Source organism: Erpetoichthys calabaricus, chromosome 2 (genome assembly GCF_900747795.2).
Source record: "Erpetoichthys calabaricus chromosome 2, fErpCal1.3, whole genome shotgun sequence".
NCBI classification, from domain to species: Eukaryota; Metazoa; Chordata; class Cladistia; order Polypteriformes; family Polypteridae; genus Erpetoichthys; species Erpetoichthys calabaricus.
In genome coordinates this window covers 186,803,704-186,830,941 of record NC_041395.2, presented here as the reverse complement: position 1 = coordinate 186,830,941, position 27,238 = coordinate 186,803,704, and the positions used below count along the sequence as shown (strand labels likewise).

The window sequence follows — 27,238 nt, the reverse complement described above, 5'->3', positions numbered from 1 at the left end:
GGCCGTGTCACCTTTTTCTTTTATGAATGAAAAGGCCTCTGCCAAAAGTCCATCTAATTTATTGCATAGAGTGGTGCATGGTGCATTCAAGTAAAGCCTAAACACCAATGCAATGCATACCATGCAAGACCCATTCAGTCACAGAATGAATAAAAGCACTAGAGATGGTGGAACTTTTTTTTTTACAGATCATGCAAACTTGACCTTTTAAGAAAGGTAAGGGATAAAACATTGTTATAATCAGTGTAATAATGTATTTTTAGTACCACCAAGAACTGATACAATTATTCAACTGATTACTGGGTATGATACTTTCTGAATTTGTTTTTCTGGTCTTAATTACCAGGCTGGATGCACCTTGGTGTTATTTCCAGCTGTAAACAAATATATGGTTTGATGTTAAATGGGTTAAACAGCACCTGTGTGACACTTCACTTACCACTAGTGCTGCAGTCATTTTCTATTGTCTCCTTTCCAGATTTTGCCACCTTATGGTGTTGGAGATGTTTGAGAGGTCCTGTGACCCTTGTAGCTATGTTGTCTGGAGCAGAAATTATTGCTAGGACCTCCCAAAACAAATTGGTTCCAGGTGAGGAGTCAGACAAAGAGTGATTCAAAGCCCCTAAAAATGTACATTCATAAATTTAAAAACAGTACCCTTCCTGTTATGGGGTTACTTGGGTCTCCTGGTACTAGGCCTGGGAAAAGTGCCTGGTGGCTGGGCCTACCACAGGGCTTGGCCAGGCACAGCCCAAAAATGTGATTTGGGACTGCCCTCCTGTGGATCCAACACCTGCAGGAGGAATAGTAGCAAGGTGCAATGTGACCTGGGCGGCAGTCAAAGGCAGAGGTCTTGGAGAACAGGAACCTAGAAACATCACTAACTCTTGAGATGTGAAATGTCACTTCTCTTAGGCGGAAGGAGCCAAAGTTGGTGGGTGAGGCAAAGAGATACCAACTAGGAAGAGTTGGGCTCACATCCACTCACTTGCCTGGTCCTGGAACCAAAACCCTTGAAAGAGGCTGGACTCTCCTATACTCTGGAGTTGCCCACAAGGTAAGGCATCAGGTGGGAGTGGGCTTCTTATTATGCCATGTTGGAGTTCATCCTGGAAAACGAGAGGGCAAACTCTGTGCACTGAAGGTCATGGAGGGGAGGACTCTGACTGCCATATGTGCCTATGCACTAAATGTTAGTTTGGAGTAACAGGGCCATCTTGGTGTCATACGTTGGGGATTCCATAGTTCTGCTAGTAGAGTGTGGGTTATGATGGAGACATCTGGAGAGGAACAGCCTCCCTGATCTAAGCCTGAGTGATGTTTTGTTATTGGACTTCTGGGCTAGGCATGGTTTGTCCACAATGAATACCATGTTCAAATGTAAGGTGGCTCAAAAGTGTACTTGGTACCCGAGCATCTTAGGCCAATGATCTATGATCAATTTCATAATAGTATAATTAGATTTGCAGCCATATGTTCTGGACACTCGGGTAAAGAGAAGGGCAGAGCTGTCAACTGATAACCACCTGGTGGTGAGTTGGATTAGATGGTGGAAAGCCCAAGTGAGTAGTCAGGGTGGCCTGGGAACATTTGGGAGAGTCCCCTATCCAGAAGACTTTCAACTCCAACCTCTGAAAGAGCTTTTTCCGCCTCCCAGGGGATGTTAGGGACAAAGAGTCCAAATGGATCTTGTTCAAAGCCTCCACTGTGAAAGCGGCTGCCAAGAGCTGTGGCCCGTGCCTCTCAAGGTGGTCACCAGAGATGGGGGCGACATCAGGCTGAAAAGGAGGCCTTCTGTGTATGGTTGGCATGGGAGATACCCAGAGCAGCAGAGAGGTGCCGACAGGACAAAAGGAAGCAAAAACCTGGGTGTGGGAGGAGTTCAGAGAGACTATGGAAAACGACTATCAATCACATTCAAAGAGGATCTAGCAAACCATCAGGCAACTCAGAAAGGGAAGAGAGTGATTCACTCAGGCTGTTTTCAGCAAGGGGGTAGAGAAGTGCTGACCCAAACTGAGGATGTTGTCTGGAGGTGGAAGGAGCACTTTGAAAAACTCCTAAACCCGATGGACAAACCCTCTGTGGAGGAGACAAAGCCAGAAGCTCATTTCCCTGAGGGAGGTCACTGATATAGTTAAGCAACTCCACAGTGGCAAGACTCTGGGGTAGATGAGATCTGTCAAGAAACGCGGAAGGCTTTGGACATTGATGGACTGTCATGGCTTACATGCCTGTTCAATGTTGTGTGGTCATCAGGAACTGTGACTCTGGAGTGGCAGACCAGGGTGGCGATCCCCATTTTTAAAAACGAGAACAGGATGGTGTGCTCCAACTATCACAGCTATTGTCCAATGTTTATCAATTGTTTAATGTATTACATATCCTGTGCTATGATTAATGCTCAAGACAGTAAGGAGTCTAATTAAACTTAAATACTTAATAATATTATTTTAGAAAAATTGTCATGATTCTGTATTTTGGCATCACTATAACCTGGTCCTGCATTTTCACACATGCCAGGTTTGTCCAAATGTTTCAGTCGTTTTTGTTCTTGATGTCATTACATTGCCATCTTGGAAATTTGTTTTGTGTGTGCTGCTATTTGTTTATAGCTGCTAGGCATGCTTGCTGTTCATGTTTTTTCACTATTATGTCACAGCATTTTATATAACATGGCAGCATCCTAGGATGTGCATTTTAGTTTTGACCAAAAATATAAAAACATAGGTTTTAGTGTTAGGAATGTCTGCTTATTTATTTTTGACAGCAATTCTGGTTTTGTAAATTTGGCGTTCATGTTTAGGGGCCATAGATAGACTTCCTTTATATATACCAACGGTTCTCCTCACTCCATATTTAAATTTCTCTTTGCCAGCTCTTTATATGCTCCTGTAGCATGCAGTTCACAATAAGTAATTCAACTGAAAGACTAGATATTTTGAATCAATTATCAAAAAAGATTAATTATACAGTAAAGGAAAAATAACTGAAATTTCTTAAAGAAAACATGGAATCTTGAATACTAACAAAGCAGCAATAATTGTAGCATTTTTAAAAGGATTACAATTCAAAGCTAAGCTTTAAAGTATTCAAAACAAGAGAAGGCCAATCCCTAATTACACAAACTCCCTAGAAACAGGAACAAAGCTAATTTCAAAGAAAAAGAAAACACCTAGAAACCCATTAACAAAACAAAAGGTAGGAACACCTTAGGGCAGGCATGTCAAACTCACTACCATTGGTGGGCCGCTTTGACTGCCATACGTGCGTCAGCAGGCCGCACTGTAACATACTGAAAACTTTAAAAAATGTAACACTTAAAGTTTAAAGAAAAGCAATTTATTTCCATACAATCTCTGTACAACTGCGTACAATTAGAGTCTTAGCCTCTTAGCTAGGTCCTTATATTATTATATTATATACTGTAGGAGTTTTACAGTGTGAGATCTATTTCTTTTGTCCCGACACTTGGCGTCTCTTGTTAGTAACTAGTTCATCAATATCAGGCTTGAAATCTTGTGCAGCTGCAACTTTTATGAGGGATGAAAGGTGCTCAACGGTAAGTCTTGAGCGATGTGCGGTTTTGGTAGCTTTCATTAACGAAAACAATTGCTCACAAAGGTAAGTGCTTCAGAACATAGACAGTACTCTCGATGCCAACTTACAGATCTGCACATACGAGGGTGGCAGGTAAGCATACAAGCCTGGCAACACCAACTTCATTGTATTTTGCCTTCAGAATAGAATCTGACTGCAGTTCAGTCAACTCCATTTGGATATTCTCAGGCGCATTCTCAACGTTGTAAGAGAACAGCACAATGCCCTGTTTGTGTGAACTGAAATCACGAAAACGCTCACTGAATTCATTGCTCAGTAATTCAAATTGGAAAACAAATCCTCCAAAAATCAAATTTTACTTTACTAAGTTTACTTCAAAGTTTATATTGTAAAATAAGCCGATATGCAAAAAGCCCCCTGACCAACACTAATTTTACAAACTCAAAATCACAAACATTTGTTAATAAACAACTCGCCAACTTCTCGCGTCCACTTCAGATCTTCAGCTGTAGTCTGCACTAACTGTTCGTTACAATACTAGCACAAAATTACATAAAACTAGAGCAAAAAAACGTGAAAATATGCGGGCTATTACTACTCGTGATGGTCAGTTCTGCCCAGTGGCCAGTCTCAGCAGCCCAGCCAATAGTGTAGCCTACCAGGGGCGGCTCTAGACTTGTGGTGGCCCTGGGCAGAGAAAGAATCGATGGCCCCTTCGCCCGCCAATGCCAATATGGTATCTTATGCACGGGGGATGGCCACGTCCGTTGCGGACACTGCATAGCCACCTCGTGCTCATGACACGCTTCTATATGCGCATGTCCGTAACCTGAAAACTAAGTGGCGGCCCATGATATTCTCATCACGGCAGAACTTTATAATACTACATATAGCTTACTGCTCCGACTTGATCGACATTAGTAAATACAGTGTACTAATTAACAAGAAACACATTTTTCGGCTACATTGCCGTCAGGTGTGTCGTTATTTTCTCTTTCTGTTTTAAATTCAATATATATTGGTGTGGCGGCCCTGTGCAGGTGCACAGTTTGCACATGCCTAAGGCCGCCCCTGCTGCCAGGCTGCAGCAGCATGGCACTTCAGTTGCGACATTGCGGCTCATTAACTTTGGACAAGGGTCGTGGCTATATTAGCGGATGACGTTTCCGGTACCATAATGCCATGGGAAACGTGCTTTTGTCAGAAGGCAGAAGTAAGAAAAGTCAATAAGTAACGCCAAAGATGCAGAATGATTCAATCACAAATGATAGTAATCATTTTGTGCAAGTTTAGTGCTAACTAGGATCTGTAATGTGGGCCGCACAGAGTTCTGTTGCGGGCCGCATGCGGCCTGGGGGCCGCGTGTTTGACATGCCTGCCTTAGGGTATCTAGCACACCTCAGCAACAGAGCTTTCACTGGTTTTAATGTTTCTGTTTGAAACTGAGTAGAATGTGGATATTGCATTATTGTAATGCACACATTTGGGTTTAGTTCAAATATTTGTGTTTGGATCAAATTAAAATATAAAGAAAAGAGTGCATGGCTTTACATGATGTCCAGCTTTATTACTGAGTGTCATAATATGATACAGTGGAAGGAAGCAGGAAGTTCAAAGATTGCACCTACTTAGTTAGGGAAAGAAATTCTTATATAAACTCATTCTCATTTGTCTTACTTGTGTTCTGATCATCAATAATTGACATCAGTTTACTAGTGATCAGATTGCCTTTCACTCTTTTTACGCGTGCAAGAAATGTAGGAAATGCTTTAAGACAGATACTGCTCCATTACAGGATAATTGTGTATTCAAGCCTCTCCCTTTACTACTTAATTTATGGAAGTCATTGCATAGCTTGACCTTCAGAGATCTTTATTTTGGCAATCTGTTGACACCGTTTGAACAACTCTGCTCTAAATATGGAATTCCTTCATTGCATTTGTGTTTCTGTTTATAAATCAGAATATTTAGTGAAAAGATTCGGCCTAACTTCCCTAATGCTTTCATCAATGTCCACACTTATAATGAGGAGAACAGTGGTATTATCTGCAGACTTATCAAATAAAGTCAAGGTGCTCACCACTAGACAATATTAAGCAGCACTGGGAAAGAGACCTCTCTATTAACATATCGGATAAGGAGTGGAATTTGCTTATTTGTAACATTCATTCTTCATCAATTTGTACAACAAAACTGTGTAATTAATCTTAAAATACATCTCTCCAGGTTAAAGGTATAGAATTGGAGATTGTGAACCATGCCTTTATACATCAGCCTTGCTAGGTGAAATGTTTTGATACTGTGCCAAATTAAGACCTTTTTAGTCAAAGATATTAGCATCTATTGGATGATGTCAGATTTACATACATTCCTTATTCTTTTACAACAGAGATTAGAGTCATTGTGGAAGGGATTAGACAATCTAACAATGATCCTGAACAACCATGTTAGTGCATTGTCTAATTTTAGTCAACTGGCAGAGTTATGCACCTTTCAAGACTCAGTGGAACTGTTCAGATCTTCTTTACAATCTGGCAATAATTCAACAGTGTTATTCTATAGTAAGTCTTTTTGGCTTCTGAAAACAATTCTGTTTAATTCCTGTTGTTTTAATCAATATGACAAATTAGAATGGACTTTTTGTTATCAAACTAAGGTTCTATTAATCTTGTCTGATTATCTGGGTTAATTCTATTTTTGTTTGGACTGATTTTGTGCCATTTGTTTATAGAAATGTGTGTTTGATTGTTGCATTATACCTCTTCTATAATAATGGATGTGTCTGGTCTGTAAATAAACAAATTTCATTAAAAATAATGTATTTAAGATGAGCCATTATTTCCAGCTTGTCTTTAGCAAGTGCAGACACTAGTTAGTATAGCTCTAAATCTGCATAACTAAATGCAGCCTCACCTGATAGGCTGTGAAATGCCAGCTTGAGGAAGGCGGTTTGGATTTTGTGTATCCGATCTTATGCCCAATTCCACACTCATTGGCAGACTAAACTTGAGACCATCAGCCGGTAACCAGCAGCACCCAGTGGGTCTGAAACATAAAAAGGAATGGCAGCACAGGAGTTTAGCATAGTATGATGCATCTGCTAGATGTCTGAAATATCACATTGTTACAAAAATTAAAAAATATAGAACATCTTTATTCATTGGCTTTTTTTATGTTTTCCCTCCAAAACCATGCAACATGACATTTAACAACCTTTGACTTATAATACAGGTACACATTTTAATAGATATCTATTTTTTGTGGTAAAATTCACATTATAACTAGGAAAACTGCATCTCCTTATATTTGAGGAATGGTTTAGAAGGATGCACTACCTCCATTACTTGATAATAATGAAGCAAACACACTGAAGCTCATCTTGAATGCGCTTGAAGTGTATCCCTTCCACTAAAGTGTCCCTTTAATGTTCCACTTATTTTCTCCTTCAAGTCAAGTCTGATAGCCTTCAAAAGTTTCTTCGGCCACTTTTATAGAATTGTCCTTCATCTGCTTGTTCACCCATCCTTCCACTGAACCAAATCAGTTTTTTAACCAGATCTATCTATTCCCAATCCTACTTTAGTTCATTTCAGTCCTATATCTACCTTGAGTAAAGAACCGAAGAATCCATTACTTTAGGTCAATACCTTATCACACAGTCTTCTGGTTCTTTGCAATTGTGTAAATGTTTTTAATTTAGTTTGGCATCTGTCATAGCTGAAACCAGATTAAAACTTCTCTATAACCTTTGAATTTTGCTAAATTTACTATTCTGACCCTCTGCACATAACAAAATTTTGATCTGGTCTTCTGTCAGCTCAGGATTTCCAAAAACACTATCACCATCACCATAAAGTTGCAAACTATTCTACAGTAGTATGCAGGGTGCAAGGATTTTCATGTTCCACTTTTTTTAGCTGAACAATAATTTGTGAAAAACAGAAACTTTCTAATCATTTTGTGTCCAGAATATTAATAATCTATAGATTTAATAATGTTATGCTAATTAAAGTAGGTGTGTTCCAGGGCTGTATTTTGACATAAGAAACATTTTATCAGAGTTAGATGAACCATAGGAGGAATATGATTGCCTAAAGAAAGCACTGTGGTGCAGAGTTCGCAGTGTTCACATCCCAGGTGAACTCCCTGTGTGGAGTTTGCATGTTCTTCTTGTGTACATGTTGTTGTGCTCTGGTTATCTCCCAAAGTCCAAAGGCATGCAATGTTAAGTGAATTGGTATTGATAAATTGGCCCAAGTGTGCGTTTGTGCATGAGTGTGTTCACCCTCCAATAAGTAGTGTTCTATCCAGGGGTTGTTTCTGCTTTACACTAGTTGCTTGCCTGAGATAGGCTTCAGATTCTAACTAACTGAACAACAACTCTTCAGTATAGGAAAGTTGCTCAGTGACTATCACAGCATTCTAGTGGGCTGGAGCTTGAAAATTCCCATGCACCATAGCACATTTTATGACAAATTTATTATAAAGGAGCTTTGTTCTTGGAGGATTGCTTAACTGAGATATTGCTATATTTATCAGATTTGTACATTATCTTTTACAGTTCCTTGATATCAAGTCAATTGCAGTCTGAGTATAAAATGGACTTTAATATGTTTTTGAAGACCTTTTAAAAGGTACTGACAGAAATGCTCTGATACATTATGATTTTTAAAAGAAAAGATGTATTATTTGTGAATAAAAGTAATACTGGGGAAAGGCTGGCACTCAAGGGAAAGGAACAGAAAATTACTGGCACAGAACTGCTTTCTATTCAGGACATACAGTACTGTATATGACAGTTGCTGACTTAGAAAGGCAAACAGCACCATTAAAGACCTCAGCCATCCTGTAGAACTGCTTACCTCACTTCTCACTTCTGGCTGATTATACATTGGCACTTGCACCAGTAAGTTCAGGAACAATTTCTATCCACAAGACAGCTGAACCTTCAGCCATAAGAACAAATATTGTAAAATAACAAAGTGTATATATAATACTCCATCCATCCATCCATTTTCCAACCCGCTGAATCCGAACACAGGGTCACGGGGGTCCGCTGGAGCCAATCCCAGCCAACACAGGGCACAAGGCAGGAAACAATCCCGGGCAGGGTGCCAACCCACCGCAGATATATAATACTGTGCTGCAAATATAAAATGTATATACTGTAAAGTCTATAATTGGTGTACTTTTTATTTACTTATTTTATAGCACTATGTACACATAACAATAAACTTTAGCTTGCCCGTGATGAAAGGACAAGCAGCAGTTCATAAACTAGGGGGGCAGAGAAAAGAAAGCACCAAAATCAAGATGTCACAACTTCACAGTCAGTAAATAAAAGAGATTTTCCAGGCTAAAAAGGTGTTTTACTAACTTGGGTTTCTTTACTCTGTCTGACCCTAGATGTTAACATTTAAAAAGGATCTTGTTTTACAGTTTAATAAAGTCATGCCTAAAACTATCCTCATATAGATTCTGACATTAAGTAAGCTAAATATTGTGACATGCCTGAATAATGTTTTACTAAATCGTAGTGTAAATATGCAAATGAAATAAAACTAAAGCACACATGCCTGTACAGTTTTTTGAAACATATTGATTATTGGTTATTTTTACAGCATTACATTAGCATGGAATGTATATCATTCAAACATTTGTAACATATGTTTTCTACATTCAATTATTGCATTATTACACTGGAGAAAAAAAATATTATGTTGGCTAGAATACTGTGGAAATTTCCTGGCCCAAACCAAATTATACAGTTCAGGGTCACAGGGAACTTGTGCCTGCCTAGTTCCTACAAACTATAATAAGTAAAAGGAGCACCAAGCAGTATGACTGGTGGATATCAAGAGTAGTCTGGTCCTTATAGCGCTGAAGAGGAATAATGGCAAAAAGTGATTGTTAGACAATCTAAGCATGAAATGCAAATATGATTTAGCTAGTTTTAATAGATACAATACACATGAAATATTTTTTCATAATTAATAATTTTTTTGAAGCATTTTTAAAATGCTGATATGCGTTTCCTTTTACAATCCAAAGACATGCAGATTAGTTGGATTGGCTATGTTAAATTGACCCTTGTTTTGTGTGAGTGTATACTTTCTCAGCCTGTAATGGACTAGCAACCTATCTAGGGATCGTACCTGCCTTACACCTGATCCTAACTGGGATAGGCTTCAGCTTTTCTGCAACCCTACTCTGCGTAAGTGGGTTTAGAAGATGAATGGATAGAATGCAAATTGTCACAATTACATTTTAAAACTTCCTGAATACTTTGAGTAAATTTCTCCTCTGTTGGCTTTGTTATTTTCTTTGTGGGACACGTATATCACCAACATTATGATATGCAATTTCATTACTCTATTGTTTTTAAAGACAGAAATGTAGAGGCTAGAGTTAAAACTCTGGAGAACTGTACAAAACAAACATTTTCCAGTGAGTGATGAAAGAAAATCTATAGGTAATTTAAAACTTCTAGTTTTAAATATTTTCACCATGACTTTTTTGGAGTTTTGACTATTAGTATTTACTTTTATTCTCATTACTGACCTCCTGCCTGATCAATAACTACTCCTTTGGTTTGCCCTCGGAAAGCTTGACATTTGATGGTCTCAAACATATGAAAAAAAGAAATCCCTCGAACTTGCCATTTTTCAGCTTCACACAATTACTGCTTCATAGACAGAATCTCTGCACAGTCTTCCAAATCCATCAGGGGTACATAATGCACTGCAGACATCTCCTAAAAGACATCAAACCAACTAAAACAATGCAAGAAAAATGGGAAGAAAAAAAATGCATGCTGAGATCATCCTAGGATGCCAACCACTAACCTCAAACTCTACAATATATAGGGATATAGGGTTATAATTGTCAAATCCATCCAATCTGTTTATTTTACTGACTTGGAGTACTAGGGTGTTAGCCATTATGAATGTAGAGAAAAGCCAAGCAAAATGACACCTTTTATTGGCTACCTAAAAAGATTACAATATGCAAGCTTTCGAGGCAACTCAGGCCCCTTCTTCAGGCAAGATGTAATGATTACATTTTGCCTGAAGAAGGGGCCTGAGTTGCCTCGAAAGCTTGCATATTGTAATCTTTTTAGTTAGCCAATAAAAGGTGTCATTTTGCTTGGCTTTTCTTTACTAACTTGGAGTAACACAATATACAGTATATTTGAATGATAAAAATAAGCTGATAAAACATAGTTATTGACAAGAAAATGTCAAGGCTGAAGGTCAAAATGTATTGATGTCAACATTTAAATTGCTAACTGAAGCTCAAAGAACTTATAACCAGAACTCATTTCTAATCCAGGCAGACAATGAGCAAAAGTTTTTATTTGAACGCTACCATAGGGATTTACCTGCAAACTTGGATGCTCCTGAAATGCACAGGTGACATTTACATGATGATGTCACATGTATCGTGAATTTTAAGTACAATTTTCATTGAAACACCCAACGCATTTGCTCTGAAATGGAGGTGCCTATAGCAAAACAAAAATGTTGTGGCAGAATGCCAAAAATGTTCAGCTTGTTCAGATTGCTTTTTATTATGCTAGTGCACAAGTAGCGAAGATTTTTTAAAGGTGATCATGAGGAAAGATAAAGTCAGAGCCAGGAAAATGGGTGAGAAGACAGCTGTACCATTCAAAACAAGAATTCAGTATATTAGTCTAAAAATCAATTTGTGATCAATAAAGAGTAGTTTATAAATAGGATTGTTTTCAAACAAAGACAGACCAACAAAAGGACCTTTTGAAATCCACAAACAGGAAGTGCCTGAATCAAGACATTTTTACCTGACATGTTTTTACCAGAGTTTCATGACCTCTGATGACACTCCACCCGACAATGAGAAGCTTTCCTAACAACGTAATAGGCAAAATGGTGGAGAAAACAGTATAAAATAATTATGTTTTTAATTGAAAAATTAAGAGGTTCCATATATAGGGCCACAGAAACCCCCCAAAATGAGTGCTCAGCCTTGAAAACTGACAAAATCTCACAAAAAAATTAAAAATGAGCATAAAACAAAAAAGAAATGTTACTTTCAGAATCTTGGGTTACAAAACCCATTAACAGAGGCATTCAGGGAAACACATGAAAAATTACTAAAAACTGCTGATTAGAAAATTTATTGTTCAACAAACTTTGAAATTTTATGTTAAGACCAGCTAGGAATATTTTTGAAAGTGTCACGGACATCTGTGCTATAACTTATAAAAAACAGAATTAAAAAATATCCTTCCTTAAATGGTGGTGATGTTAAGTGATGGTGATTAAACACACTACATAAATATCAGTAGTGAATGAAAGTGATCAGAAGTCCCTCGGCTACACATTCTGAAAAATGATGCGACTCACTCAGAGAACACACATATTCACAGGGGCCCTCTCAAACACATACTTCAATAGCTTTTAATGCATGTTGAGCAATAGAACCAATAAAATTAGAACTGCAAACCATTTCTAAAAATTTAGGCGATTTTTACATCCTTTAAGGCACTCAGATACTAAAACAGATTCCAGCACAATTGTTTTGCCAATATACAGACCACCAGGGCTGTATTCATTGTCCATGAATGAATCTGGCAGCCTTTTTTATGAGTTAGAAGTATATTATGATTATTTATATGTTGAGGGGGGATTTTAATATACACACTGATATGGAAATGGACTTTTTTAGCAAATGTTTTACCTATCAGTTAAACACAATATGGTTTTGTCAGGTTATCAATGACTCAACAGATTGTCAGATTTGATCTAATTAGAGTAGAGACTAAAAATTCATATTACTCCATTAAATAAAGTTATTTCTGCTCACTACTTAATTATGTTTGATTTGTTTTTGCTCTTAATAATACAATCACACATTTAAACAAGGATAGTTTGACATGTGAATTATATCCCCACATCAAACCTAGATGATATTTTGAGAAACCCAAACATGATTATAGAAAATGATGTAGCTCAACATCTACAGTAATTGTAATGTGACTCACTTGGGTTAAATGAGAGTACTCACACTCTTAGAGTGCAGGAAATTACAGTGTAGATGAAGAGCAACAAAAGTGGTTTTCCATACTGCATGGACAGATTGTGTTAAAATGTACTTGTATAAAAAAGCTTTCTTTATGGTCAGTTCTGACTACTATTCAAGATTCATGGATGAAAACAGAAATAATCCTCATGTACTGTTTTTATCAGTGGATAATTTAACAAACTTGAATTATAAATGGCAATACAAACAATCGATAGACATTAGAAGTACAGATTTTATGAACTTCTTTAATGATAAAGTTGACAATATAAGTTCCCAGATTTCTGCTTCACTTCACTAAATTTGACATTGTTAGTTTGATAACAGAACAGGAAGTAATAACTTTACTTTCTAAAATTAAAACTACTACCTGTCCTTTAGACCCAGTCCCAAAAAAACTAGTAAAAAGCTCAATAGATGTTCTGGCAGCAGCAATTTACTGAAAAAAATTAGAGCTATACCGACAAATCTTCTATCTTCCTCTTCATTTTTTCCTGGCCAGCCTTCTCCATACAGCTCAGTCCTGCATCTCCTCCACATTCAAAACCTTTTTCTTCAATTCTTCTTTTTCTTTATCCATCCGCTCTGCTTCAGCCTTCCCCACTTTTTCTTACCCTTTACTTCCATTCCCATCACTTCTTCGCCCACATATTCATTGTCTCTCCTCATTGCATGGCCATATCACTTCAGCCTACTTTCCTGTACTTTCTTATATACAGTATCTCTCCCACTTTTGCTGTACCTCTGATTGTCACATTTCTTAGTCCATCTTTTTGATAACTCCATACATCCATCTCTACATTATCATTACTGACACTTCCAACTTCTTTTCTTGCACTCCCTTCACTGCCCATGTTTCAGCTCCATCAGTACTGGTATTACCACTGTCTTAAAAGCCTTACCTTTAACCTTCACATTAATTCTTCGATCACATGAATACTCCTGATGCCTTGATCCAATTGTTTCATCCACACAGCCCTCTGTGGGTTATCTCTGCATCTAGGTCTGCTTTTTGGCCTAACAGTGAACTTATATATAAACTTATCTACTCTTTTCAACAGCTCTCCCTGCAGGCTAACTTCTGAATCTTCCAAAGCCCTTCTCCATTCTGCCAACTTCTTCTCTACTTCTTCCTTTCTTATGTTACATGACACAATATTATCAAGTCAAGACATCTATATTAAGATCAAAGAGGTAAGGATTTAAAGAAGATCCCTGGTACACCCAGGCGTTTAACATGTGTGTTCACTTCCTCATTATGTTGCCATCCTGGACAATCCTTGCATACTTTTCTGGTACTCCTTTCTCTCTCATGTACTTCCAGACCTCTTGCTGTGGCACTCTATTATAAACCTTCGCCGAATCAATAAACACTGTATGTATTCTTTTCTAATAAAGTTTCAGGTCAGGTCAGGTTGGGGAGCAGGAACTGTGTGAGGTTTCTCTTTTAGGACCTCCCAAAGGGACAGCATGCTGAAGTGCGACTGCCGCATCTTGCCGAGGAAACCACAGGTTCACAGCACAGCAGCAGAGCGCTGTGGAAACAACTATGAGCCGATCAAGATAAGGCTATAAGCTTTTGTTGCCAATGGGTGATACAAGGGACACTGTAAATGCAGGGAACAACATAACTTAGCCACTGACCTGGCCCCAACTAAGCCCGTTTGCTGTGTCTGTGTATGGGAGAGTGGTAGCTCCTGCTGCAATAAATAACCCTATTGTTCCTGTTTCAAGTTGAATAAAGCTGGTTTTGCTAAAGTACTGAGAATCAGCCTCGTGTTTTGGGATGCAAGACAGTGACTCATGTGTCACAACTGGTACAGCGCATGACGAAACAGCTTGGGATCCTGGCTGGCAACCCCTCAAGCAGACACACGCTCCAGTCCCACCCACCGGAAATGACCCTCTATCAGCCGCAGACAGGTGTTACATGGGCATCCCCTTGGCCTGGTCCAACCACTTGATTTCTCAACAATGAGGATCCTGCGTGCCGGATCACCCTCGGGGAATTGCGCCACATGGCTGTAGTGCCGTAAATGACGCTCCCTCACATTGCAGGTAATGTGCTTCATTTGGGACTCCATGAGCAACCTCTCATTCGACACAAAGTCAAACAAGTGGTACCCAAGGATTCTCCAAAGAGACACAGTACCAAAGGAGTCCAGTCTTTGTCTCAGGTCATTGGATAGCGTCCAAGTCTCACAATCATATAGCAAGACAGGAAGCACCAGGACTCTAAAGACTTGGACCTTCGTCCTTTTGCATAGATGTCAGGAGTGCCACACACCCCTTTCCAGTGACCTCATGACCCCTCATGCTTTCCCAATCCGTCTACTGACTTCATAGGAAGAGTCACCAGAGACATAACTGTCTCTGCCGAGGTAAGTAAACCTCTTGACAAGGTCGACACTCTTTGCAGACAGACACACTGCTAATGGCTGTGCCTAAGAGGTCATTAAAGGTTTAGATCTTGGTTTTTACTCAGGACACTTACATGCCCAGACACTCAGATTCCTCGCTCAGTCTCTCGAGAGCCCCAATCAGAAGCCTCCATTGACTCCACAAACGTGACAGCATTGTTGGCAAAATCAAGATCAATGAATCTTTCTTCACCAACAGATGCCCCACAGCCGCTGGACCCCACGACCTTGCCCAACAACAAGTTCATGTAAGCATTGAAAAGAGCAGGAACAAGAACACAACCCTGACAAACCCCAGAGTCAACTGGGAAAAACTAGACTTTTTCTTGAGCTGTCTCAATGCAAAGATTGAAGCCTCAAAATAACATAAAAACAACACTCCCCATGACTACATTACTGAGCCACATTTTTTTTCAAAGTTTTGTGAAAATAAGTAACTTTGATCTCTCATATCCCTAATTAGAGGTTGAACCCCTTGGGGCCAGTTGAAATGTGACATGCACAGCTTCAAGTCCTTCTGTTCATTTTTTGTAAAGACACCTATTGGTTTACTCTATCGTAAAGGTGTAATTTCCTGGAGAAAATATGATCCAAAATTGAGTAGAAATAAGGGTTTTTTGGGGGTCTAGAAGTCCAAAAATGGGGGTGGGGGACTTAAAAGCTTGAAATCTTCCATAACTAGACATCAAGATGTGTCAAATGTATATAATATGTGGTAATCTTCTTGAACTGATGAGTCAGGAGGCTTCAGACACTTCGAATTTTGATCACTGAAGTGATTTCAAAGTGTTCTTAAGTATTTCCTATGAACACAATATCTCCCTGCTCCATATAAATGGGTACAATCACACTGTCCCTTCACTCCTCTGGTATTCTCTCCTGTTCTTAGGTCTTCTGCATTAGATCCCACAACACATCTGTTTCCTCTTACCCTAAACTTCCAAAGCTATTTAATACAGTCACATAAGCAAACAATTATAGACCAAATTAAAATTTACACTTTCTTTGTAAATACTTGAAAAAGTGGTTGTCATGTAGTTTCAGTCTCACTTTACAGATCACAATTTATTTGAGAAAATTAAGTCTGGCTACCACGCTGAACACAGTACAGAAAAGTGCTAGAAACAAAATTATAATATCCTGTGGGGTAGTGGGAATTCAACAATAATTATATGTTATTGGATTCAAGTGAAGTGCTTGACACTAATGACTATTCTACTTTATTACAAAGGCTGGAAAATTACTTTGGGCTCTCGGGCTTACATAATTTTGTTCATGTGCGTCAAACTGATTTTGGTATGTACAGAAATGTGCTGAAAGTACTCTATCATTATACTCAGAAGTTAAATATGATGTCATTCAGGGCTCAGTACTCTAAACCTGTTCTCACTTTACAAAATTCCATAGGGAATTATCATTAGAAAACATAACTTTAATTTTCACTCCTATGCAGAAGATACCCAGCTATTGTATACCTTTCTTTTAGACCAAACAATGTTTCTCTGATGGTTTCCCTTTAATTGTTCCAAGACTTACCCACTACCCCACATTATTATTAGCCCCTGGTAATAAAATAAAATAAACTTAAAATTTTGAGTACAGAAAAGCACTTGGCTAGACTAAGGCCGTGATGGGTAGGAGAAAAGACAGGTAACAGAACATGTACTTTAAAAATGATATACAGTAGATAAGTTTTGCGAATAGTCGTATCTCTCTATTATAAAAAAAATCTTGGTGGAAGGGAGACCAGGGAGACGAGATGTGATCTTCTCAGAAGACACTTAAAAGACCCGCGAGATGAAAGAGATTGGCCACAGAGCGTCTTGCGGGGACCTTAAACATGAGACTTGGTGCCAAGAGATTGCAATTTGACGTCCCATGAGAGACACTGTAACGTCACGCGAGACAAGGCAGTGAGACAACATTTAAAACAAGATCACAGACATCTAACCAAGCAGTTGTTGGAATGATTTTGGTAGTCAGACATCATGTGCTCCCAGCTCTTAAAACAACGACAAGCGACAAGCAGAACACACAGCTTGCCAGCAGCAGCAGTTGGAAGCCAGCAGATGATCTGACTGCAACTCCTTAGCGTGCGTTCAGCACTCCCTTCACAACGCGAGCAGCAGAGACACGAAGTGGCAAAAGGACAGCTGCTGTACAGGTTTTAAAATGATCGACGTGCAGCGTGACAAACATAACAGGCAACTTGCCAGCAGCAGCAGCAAGTCAACATGATCCGACTGCATCTCCTTAGTGTGTGTTCAGCCACCCCCCCTTCACAACGCGAGCATTGTTATACGTCCTGCAAGAAAGAGATTTAACCACACCTGGGGCCGGAAATAAATGACAAGTATTGTTTTTACAAAAGTTTTAAAGAAAAAGTGAAAATAATGCATATGTAACAATTCCCATTGTATATCCGGTACATCAAACCCGGGGTGAGCAAGCGAAGCGAGCAAGGGGCTGAGCCCCCTAGTTTATTTACAAAACAAAACTATATTAACAAAATATAATATAGTATTGTAATGACCAGTGTAATAAGCAAACACAACTCAGAGGTAGTGGAGTTTTCTACTTTTTACTTGGGAGTCTTCGTTATGTAACGAACGGTGCCCTGTCTTATACTCCATTATCTGGTTAAGGAGCACACCTCCAAAACAATAAAAGAAAGCTTTCCCTACTAGTTTATCTCCTGCCACTCATGTTTTTTCTTTCTTTATCACAAACACTTGTTCTTATTATATGCTAACTCCCTACCCAAAACTTCCTTCAGCCGCACCTTCATTTTTCTCCTAACTTCTCCTGTCTATTGTCTCCGAAAAGGTGTATCTGCCCCTTGCTGAACTGAAGACCTTTGCCAAGTCCCACCACTTACAGAATTCCACTGTTTCTGGTTTCCACTTCCCCTCAGCACATCACCAACTGCCTGCATGTCACAATATTTTAAGAAAATGTAATATAACAGAATTTAAAGAGAAAATTAAAATACATTATAGAAGCGCATTAACATTAATACATAATAACATTACCATCAGTGGTTTCCATTTTCAACACATTTTTCAGTTTTGTCAGCATGACGCTTAGTATCATTCATTGCTGTTTTTCTGACTCTGTAAATTGAAGCAATACTTGAGGCACTTTCGCCATTTCGTAAAAAATTTATAATTTCAGTTTTTTGTGTGTTCCAACACCTCACACTTAAGTTTATTGGCCATATCTATGTATAATAATTTAATTATAACAAAAGAAAAAGCTATAAAACGATATTAAAATGGAAGGTACGTAACTGACACTGTGATTTCAAAATGTGGTATTACACATGGTGCTGGGAAGAACATTGTGCGCTAGCACAACGGATAGTTGTTCCAATGTTCATAGATCATAGTGCACTGCACGACACTAGTAGTATAGTAATAACTAGGTGCTGGCGTGCAGAATTTATTTTTTCTTTGGTCCTGACAGTGAACAGAGACTGATGGTGAATCAAGTGATGGATATTCGAGGTTTTACTGTACTTTTAATACACCCGATTAACTGACGGCAGTATATCGGATGTCCATTGCCTTCTGAAATTTTCAGGGTGAAGCCTGGTAAAACTGATAGTTCAACAATTAATTAATAGAAAGACAGTGCAAGGCTCCATTTATGTTAATCAGTTTCAAACTACTTTGTGTCTTTATGTACTCAGTATGTAATCAGTAAAGTCTACCTGACAACTTGTCACAGCACTCTGTGTTTGCACTCAGTGAAGAGTGCTATTCAAAAACTCACTGAAAGTAAAACTGAAACATACAATTTCTACAAGTTGGCAAGAGAAATCATGGGCATGCTTTCTCTGAAACTGACCACATGCAACAATAACTAGATCAGCAGAGCAGAAATTAGTGAACATAATATCTGAGCTTATCATTTTAACCACAGCATCAACAATCACAGAAAACTGTCAACATTACTCAATGCAACCACTGTGTGACATGTATCACACTATAAATGTTAACTTGTCATCATTTGTCCCATCTTGTGTGAAACCAGACTATTTTGAAGACTACTTTGCATTTTTTATCTATATTTTGGTGAACACCCATTGTAAGAAAGAAAAGGTATGAAGGTGTTACTTCTGACATTGCCATGCTTTCCAAAAATAACACTTAGGGATGGATTAAACTTGTAGAAAACTTGCAGGATACCTGTGGTCAAATCACTAGAGAATTTTATTGTGTTCCCTAAAAGGCAACTCTAGTTCTGATGGAAATTTAACCACTACAACCACCCTTTTCAAAATGCTAGGCCAGTACTCATATTTGTTGTCAGACTTATTTTAGCTATGACTCTATCGGACCACTGTCAGCACAGCACACATTGTTTGCAACCATAGCCTTTCTATGGCTCTCCAACATTTTGAGTTCAGCCAAGTGTGTAAATGCATTCTTCAGTCACCGTAACTAACAGTCAGTCAGGACAGATTGTTGTAGTCAAGAGAAGGCATGAGTCAAAAAGAGAAAAAAAAGTGAGAGGAGTAAATTTAACATGAAAGGGTCAGGGGCAAAACAAAACTCAAAGTTAAAAGAGAAAAAATAAAGTAAATAACCAAAAAAGATCTATTGCTGATTATTCCGATATTTGAGGCATTTAGGATACTGAAGAAGCTGGGCACTGCCATTTTATAGCAGAAACTGGATGTTGTCACAGACAATGTCACATCTGACCTTGTGTCAATAGGACCCAGTTATAACAGCCAGGTGCAGGAACTGCCTTCTTATCATGGTTGGCATTGATGTAGTGGTCTGTGCTCAGGTGAGAGATAACTATTGCTATTCTATCCTCCACAGTTATCGTAGCACTGGACATAATATTTGACATAAGCTCAAAAGCAGGGTCTGGTTAAGCAAACTTGAAATAACCACACAATTTGGGGATTTTTTAAGCTTATCTTGCTTGCATAGTTTTTTTTTAATGCTGTGCTTTGTTTTTGCACCCTACTATCATATTACCTATTACACATTTTGATGTTAGCCAGCATAAACTTGACCTACCAAAGTAAACTGGAATGGTGAATCCATTGCACCTAACCAATTATTAATTGGCTGTTTATTCCAGGTTTTTATAGACAAATGCAGACCTACAGTAAAAAATATGCTAGACAGTCAGGGTCCCCTCATCAATCTCTGCCCCCTATACTGCCCATAAAAAAGAAGAACACAAAATGGCCATACTCATATAAACAAAAACAAACAAATAGTGGTTTTAGGTACTGGTGGTTGTGGTGAGGCTTTTAAATATGTCAGACTGTGAAGAGAAACAATCTGCGACTCGTTGCACCAAAACATTTATCAGGGTAGAAAAATGGGTCATATTTACCAGTCTAACCAACTCAGTGTCAAGACAATGCATGATTTATTGTCAGTAACCTGCACAAAGCCTTGCTTCAGATTCTAATGTAGGAATACATCGATCTCCTCCAAGAACATGACCTCTGTATAATACTGGAGCCTATGACAGTGGCCTATGGCCATATCCAAATTAATACATCTATAAGTGGTCCAATTCAGAACCAAGGAAAGGCAACTTCAAATGATTTTTATCATTCAAGCTGCACAAAAAGTTTGATATCTATTTAACACAGGAGGGAAAATTTCAGAATGTGATACGTTTTAGTTGTAGGTTGAATGTATCCTATGTCACTTACCTGATCTGCAGTGTTGAAGAGTTGCTCATAGGAATCACAGCTTGCCCCTGGTTAAGACACCAGCCTGAGTATTTAGTGCTACTCTGCTGAGCCACAGACGTGCAGTTTAACACTTGACACATCCCTTGGGTCACTGGGGGACAAGGGGACAATGCTAAGCTTCTGTAGTACACAATCAGCTGCAAAAAGAGTACACAATTAGAGCTAGCATGAGTGGAGGCAAACAGGAGTAGTTGTCTACAGTTATCAACATGGTTAACCTGAAATATAAGAAGGTATATTTATGGATCAAGCAAAATCTAAAGTTATAGCTTTTCCAAACACAACACCCATTTGGTGCCAGTATATTTATTTACCCTGTCTTCCAACACAATTGTATATATATACATATATTGTATAGTGCTGCTCGCTGTATTCTGGCTTGGAGAACTTATTTGCAACTATTATAGATAGATAGATAGATAGATAGATAGATAGATAGATAGATAGATAGATAGATAGATAGATAGATAGATAGATAGATAGATAGATAGATAGATAGATAGATACTTTATTAATCCCCAAGGGGAAATTCACATACTCCAGCAGCAGCATACTGATAAAAACAATATTAATTAAAGAGTGATAAAAATGCAGTGCAAGTTAAAAAATGTAAGGTAGAGAGTGCGAGGCAGGTATAACAGTCAATAACTTTGTATAATGTTACCGTTTACCCCCCGTGAAATTGAAGAGTCGCATAGTGTGGGGCAGGAATGATCTCCTCAGTCTGTCAGTGGAGCAGGACAGTGACAGCAGTCTGTCGCTGAAGCTGCTCCTCTGTCTGGAGATGATACTGTTCAGTGGATTCTCCATGATTAACAGGAGTCTGCTCAGCACCCGTTGCTCCTCCACAGATGTTAATCTGTCCAGCTCAGTGCCTACAATAGAGCCTGCCTTCCTCACCAGTTTGTCCAGGCGTGAGGCGTCCCTCTTCTTTATGCTGCCTCCCCAGCACACCACCGCGTAGAAGAGGGTGCTCACCACAACCGTTTGATAGAACATCTGCAGCATCTTATTGCAGATGTTGAAGGACGCCAGCCTTCTAAGGAAGTATAGTCGACTCTGTCCTCTCTTGCACAGAGCATCAGTTTATTATTATGCACTAATGAAAAAAATATTCAGTAATTCTCTGTTTACCCACACACTGTTACAATGGGTGGTGTTGTTTAATTATTCTGTGAATATTTGGTGTAGGATTTGGACCAGGTTTACGTTTATTCTAGGGTTTTTGAGCCTTAGGAGTCTTATACAAACATGTATTTTGCTCTACAAAATTATTTCGAGTTTTACTGTGAAACCATTTTATTTTTGTACGACACCACCATTTTCCATCAATAGCATCAATTGTTGCTATGATACTCACTCTCAGAATTCCCAGAAATTATGTGACACATGACTTCATCACAGTGGCCATATATAATATTCAATGCATGCCAAAAACAAACAAAAAAAGTACAAATAGAAATAACAAGTTGACAATTATTAAACGACCTGCATTCTTTTTTAAAAAATAATTCAATGGAGGAAGAAAAGGCTGTTTACTGGAGATTTCATCCTTTGTAATTATGCTGCGAAAAATAGTCCATTAACTCTTATTTTAAGTAGTATATACTGTGTGACAAGGCAAAAAACACAAGGTGTCACTTTAGGTCATGATACTATTCCTAATTTTCCCTTCACATTGCATCAGTTTATTGTGTTAACTGAAATTGTGACACTGGAGGTTATTGGATTTTCAAAGCTGAATGACTTCACAGAAAAATAGTCTGGCAGTACACAACACATTTTTTTACACTTACTCAATCTTCATTTTTTTTTTCACCTCATGCAGAAGTGAAGTCAGTTCATGGAGTGGTCATAGCACTCAGTCTTCAATTTTCAGTCTTCTCTGTTGCCTGGATATTGCGTATGTACACTTCATTAATTGTTTAAATTCTTCCTCATTCTCTTTCTTGTTCGTGAAAGCTTTCTGCATTTATCTTTATGGTTATGGCTTTTAGCTGTTACAGTATGTGATTAGTAAACTGTCTTCAACTTTTATCATTATGAAGTGATAACATAAAAACATAAAATAAAGAGTATACAGCTCCAAACATGAATGCATGAACTTCAAACATGAATTTTGTATCGTTCTATATTCTGTAAATAATTTGCAGTAACCGTGTGTGTGGGGGTGGGGTTTGGCATGGTTTCAGTTTGGAAAAGGAGAAAATTATGGATTACAAAGAAGAGGTTATGAGAATACTCTACCTGGAGAACCATGCTGTTTCACTTCAGCCAAGTTCTTAATTATAAGCCAGTTCTTAAGGGAAATTAAATATTTAATTAAATATTGCTAGTGCACTAATACTGCCATGTTAGACATGACTAATATTGTAGATTTTCCTTTTCTGAGAAAATTATCCAGACCATCACTGTTTTTCTCCTGTTTTGCTTCTAATAGTTTATTGAAACAGCTGATAATGATGAAAACATACAAATGCTAACTAGATCTGGTTATCTGTTTAGCAATTAGAAAATGGTTATGAATAAAAGAAGCAATTAAGGGTATTGAATCCTAACAGGCAAATTAATCAAAATCAAGACAAAAATAGTAATATCTGGCTTGCAATTAAAAAAAACTTGATGAAAATGAAAACCTGCAGCTACTGTGGCCCTTCACAAGGAAAAAAAGGAGAACAACAAAAAATAAAGTAATAAAACAAATGGAAACATAGATGACTCTAATAGTAAAGTGGGCTATGGCAATATGTACCTCTGGTATGGCTTTCCCTGTAGGAATCTCCAGGCTCAAGGAAGATCCCATGTACTTGAAATCAGTAGCCTGACTGCTGTTCAGTATAGACAAGGCAAGTAGCAGGAGCAGCATGGATTTTCCCACAGCCTCAGATGAGCTGATGGTTCCAGTTATAAACAACCAATTTCCTCTTGGTGCTGCCAGTAAGGAATCCAGGAGAACATTCATGGCAATGTTCATCTTTCTTTAACAGGGCCCAAAACTGCAGAAATCAGATTTCAGTTTCCAGTAAAATGCTAGGCTGAGACAACTTAAACAAGCTGATAAACAAGTGCACAGTTTAAAGACAGCTGAATTCAGGAGCCCATAAAAGAAGTGTTAGCTGGTTTGAGTCTCTGAACAAAAATGCTGTCAGATACATTGTTTTTAAAGAATGAAAGCAGGAAGTTACAAGCAGAACTGGCTCAGCCACCAAGGATGAAGACCAACCCAGTCTTAACATTGTCAGGAATGTAATTGCACTCTGAGTAGACAATCTTCTGAACAGGACTATTTATGGACTTGTTGCCTGACTATTGTGTTTCTCGGTGGGAGTTTTCAGCATTTGAGCTGGAACTCAGCCAGAAATGAAGATGGAGGATACTTTCTGTGTAACAGCATTAAAAACACTATTTAAATACAAGGAAACACCTGCATTTTGTGGATGATTTACATACAAAAAATTCTTTTTACATTAAACTTTAATCCATAATTCTGTGAAAATCTATAATACAATACTAAATACATTAGCTTGGTATTGATTCAAAAAACTATTAAAAAGTATTTTGTTTGTTGATTACACAATGGATAAGGATTCAAACTTCTAAAGAGATATACACATGATGCTCATATATACAATTTAAACACACACAACTATTAATATTATGCATTCCCAGGATGTATCCAACCTCAAACATAAACAATGCTACCTCATGGGATATTTCTCTCTGTCTCTGGTAGACATTTAGATGTGTCATTCATCCCAAGGGGAAACTGTAGCATGGCGTTAAAAGGTTCATTTAAAATGAAAAGATGTACTTTGACAAATATTTTTGTGCACTGTGGTGGGCTACAAAGAATTTAGTCTAATGTTTGTCCCATGAAAACTGATGTTGTCATTAAATTTCTTCTTTTATTAACTGTTCATTAACTGTTCATTCTCTTTTGACAGTTTTTAGATACAGGTCAGTTCTAGGATTCAGTGCCTTTAGTAATGTGGAAAATCCATTCAGATTCTTGGGAAAAAAACTGACAGAATTCAATGGTTTATGTGTTTTTAACACTAGTCAAAATGTGTGCATGTGTGGTATAAGGCGCTCTATAGCGCCCCGTTGAACCCACCAGACAGACGTCCCAGACACACTTGTAAAAGCACAAGAAGATTCTTTTAATATTTTCTTCTATAAAGCGCACAAAGCACCACACAATCCACAATTCTTCCAATAATAATAATAATAAACAATAATCAATAACAATAAATCACACAATCCTCCAACTCCCAGCAGCTCCGTCACACTCCCACCCAACTCCGGCTCAGTCTGCTGGGGTTTCCCACAGTCCTTTTAAAGTCCATGACCTGGAAGTATTTCTTCTCCGGGTCAACACCACATCTTCTTTCATCAAGTGTCCCGGAAGTACTGTGGGCTTCCGTCCTCATGACCCCGAAGTACTTCCAGGTTGGCATAACCGTAATAGTCCCCGGGTTCTTGGTGAGCTCCCCCTGGCAGCACCCACGGCCCCCAACAGGAATGAAGAAACGGACTCCATGTCCCATGCTGCCCTGCGGGAACCCTTTCCATCCAGGGGAGCTCTCCTCTAGCATCCTGGGGGATGTAATGCCCTGAAAAGGCTGCTTTTCTCTGAGGAGGGACATCCAGGCCAGGATGAAATGCCTGCCGTCCATCACACATGGAAATGTAAATCTTGACTTGATCCTTTTTTCCTTAGGTTATGTTGGGAAAGTTACTCGTATTTTATTATGTTAAACAATTTTCATCAAAGAGAATCAAAAACTAATCACTTAACAAAGACAAATCAACAATTCAAATCTTTGTAGCCAAAACTGAAGTACCTAATAGTCAGATAGATAAAGATCTGAGTTAAAAAATGCATTCTTTTTGTAGGCAAATGGTTAACTAGACTTTTGTATAAAAATATTTTATATTTACCAAACTCTGGGTGCAAATAAGTGACATTTATCTTCACTCATTTCGATCCTCCTTGGAGAACCACTGTACATGTATGCAGGCCAGACCTTAGTATATCTAGAAGTGTAAAGGGTCAACAAATTACTGAGGCAGAGACTGAAACACACAAAACACACTTTTGCTTCTGCTCACATCTTCTTCTTCTTTTTCTTTTTTTGGCTGCTCCTGTTATAGATGCCACAGCGGATCATCTTTTTCCATATCTTCCTGTCCTCTGCATCTTGCTCTGTTACACCCATCACCTGCATGTCCCCTCTCACCACATCCATAAACCTTCTCTTAGGCCTTCCTTTTTTCCTCTTGCCTGGCAGCTCTATCCTTAGCATCCTTCTCCCAATATACCCAGCATCTCTCCTCTGCACATGTCCAAACCAACACCAATGTCCAAGTCACCTCTCTGACTTTGTCTCCAAACCGTCCAATCTGGGCTGACCCTCTGATGTACTCATTTCTAATCCTGTCCATCCTCGTCACACCCAAATCTTAGCTTCTTTAACTCTGCCACCTCCACCTCTGTCTCCTGTTTTTTTGGCCAATGCCACTGTCTCCAACTCATATAACATAGCTGGTCTCACTACCATCCTGTATACCTTCCCTTTCACTCTTGCTGATACCTATCTGTCACAAATTACTCCTGACACTCTTCTCCACCCATTACACCCTGCCTGCACTCTTTTTCACCTCTTTTCCACAATCGCTGTTATGCTGTACCATTGATCCCAAGTATTTAAACTCATCCACCTTTGCCAACTCTACTCCCTGCATCCTCACCATGCCATGTCCATCCTTTTCACAAAATCCACTATCATTTGACATTTTTCATTCTTCTCCTTGACACCATACCTACCCATCACCTCCTCATCCCCTCTGTTCCCTTCACCAACATGTCCATTGAACATGTCCATTGAAATCTGCTCCAATCACCACTCTCTGTCCCTTGGGTACACTCTCCATCACTTCATCCATTTCACTCCAGAATTCTTCTTTCTTATCCATCACACACCCAACTTGTGTGGCATATGCACTAAAAACATTCAGCATCACACCTTCAATTTCCAGCTTCATAATCATCACTCTGTCTGATACTTTTTTCACCTCCCAAACACTCTTGTCATACTGTTCCTTCAGAATAACTCCTACCCCATTTCTCCTCCCATCCACACCATGATAGAACAATTTGAATCCACCTCTGAACCACCTGGCCTTACTCCCCTTCCATTTAGTCTCTTGCATGCACAATTTATCAACCTTCCTTTTCTCCATTACATCAGCTAACTCTCTCCCCTTATCAGTCATACTACCAACATACAAAGTTCCTACTCTCAGTTCCACTCTGTTTACCTTCCTTCTCTCCTCTCCTCCTGCCTCCGGACTCATCTCCCCCCCTCTTCTTTACCTTCAGTAGGCCAATTTCTGCCAGCACCCTGTTGGCTAACAGTACTGGCCTTGACTGATCTTTTATGGAAATCTGTATTGTTGGCAAAAT

General features: G+C 38.7%; 1 protein-coding gene across 1 annotated transcript in view; it reads right to left on the bottom strand.

Moving 5' to 3' along the window:
* The window catches only part of LOC114645494 (uncharacterized), a 59,100-nt gene extending 35,172 nt beyond the window's left edge, over nt 1-23,928 (bottom strand). Inside the window, exons 1-3 of the mRNA XM_028793340.2 lie at nt 23,525-23,928; nt 20,731-20,909; nt 6,475-6,606 (exon numbers count right to left, since the gene is read on the bottom strand). Coding sequence (XP_028649173.2) covers nt 6,475-6,606; nt 20,731-20,909; nt 23,525-23,746 — 533 coding nt within the window. The 5' untranslated portion in view covers nt 23,747-23,928. The remainder of the gene's footprint in view (nt 1-6,474; nt 6,607-20,730; nt 20,910-23,524) is intronic.
* Nucleotides 23,929-27,238: the final 3,310 nt, after the last annotated feature.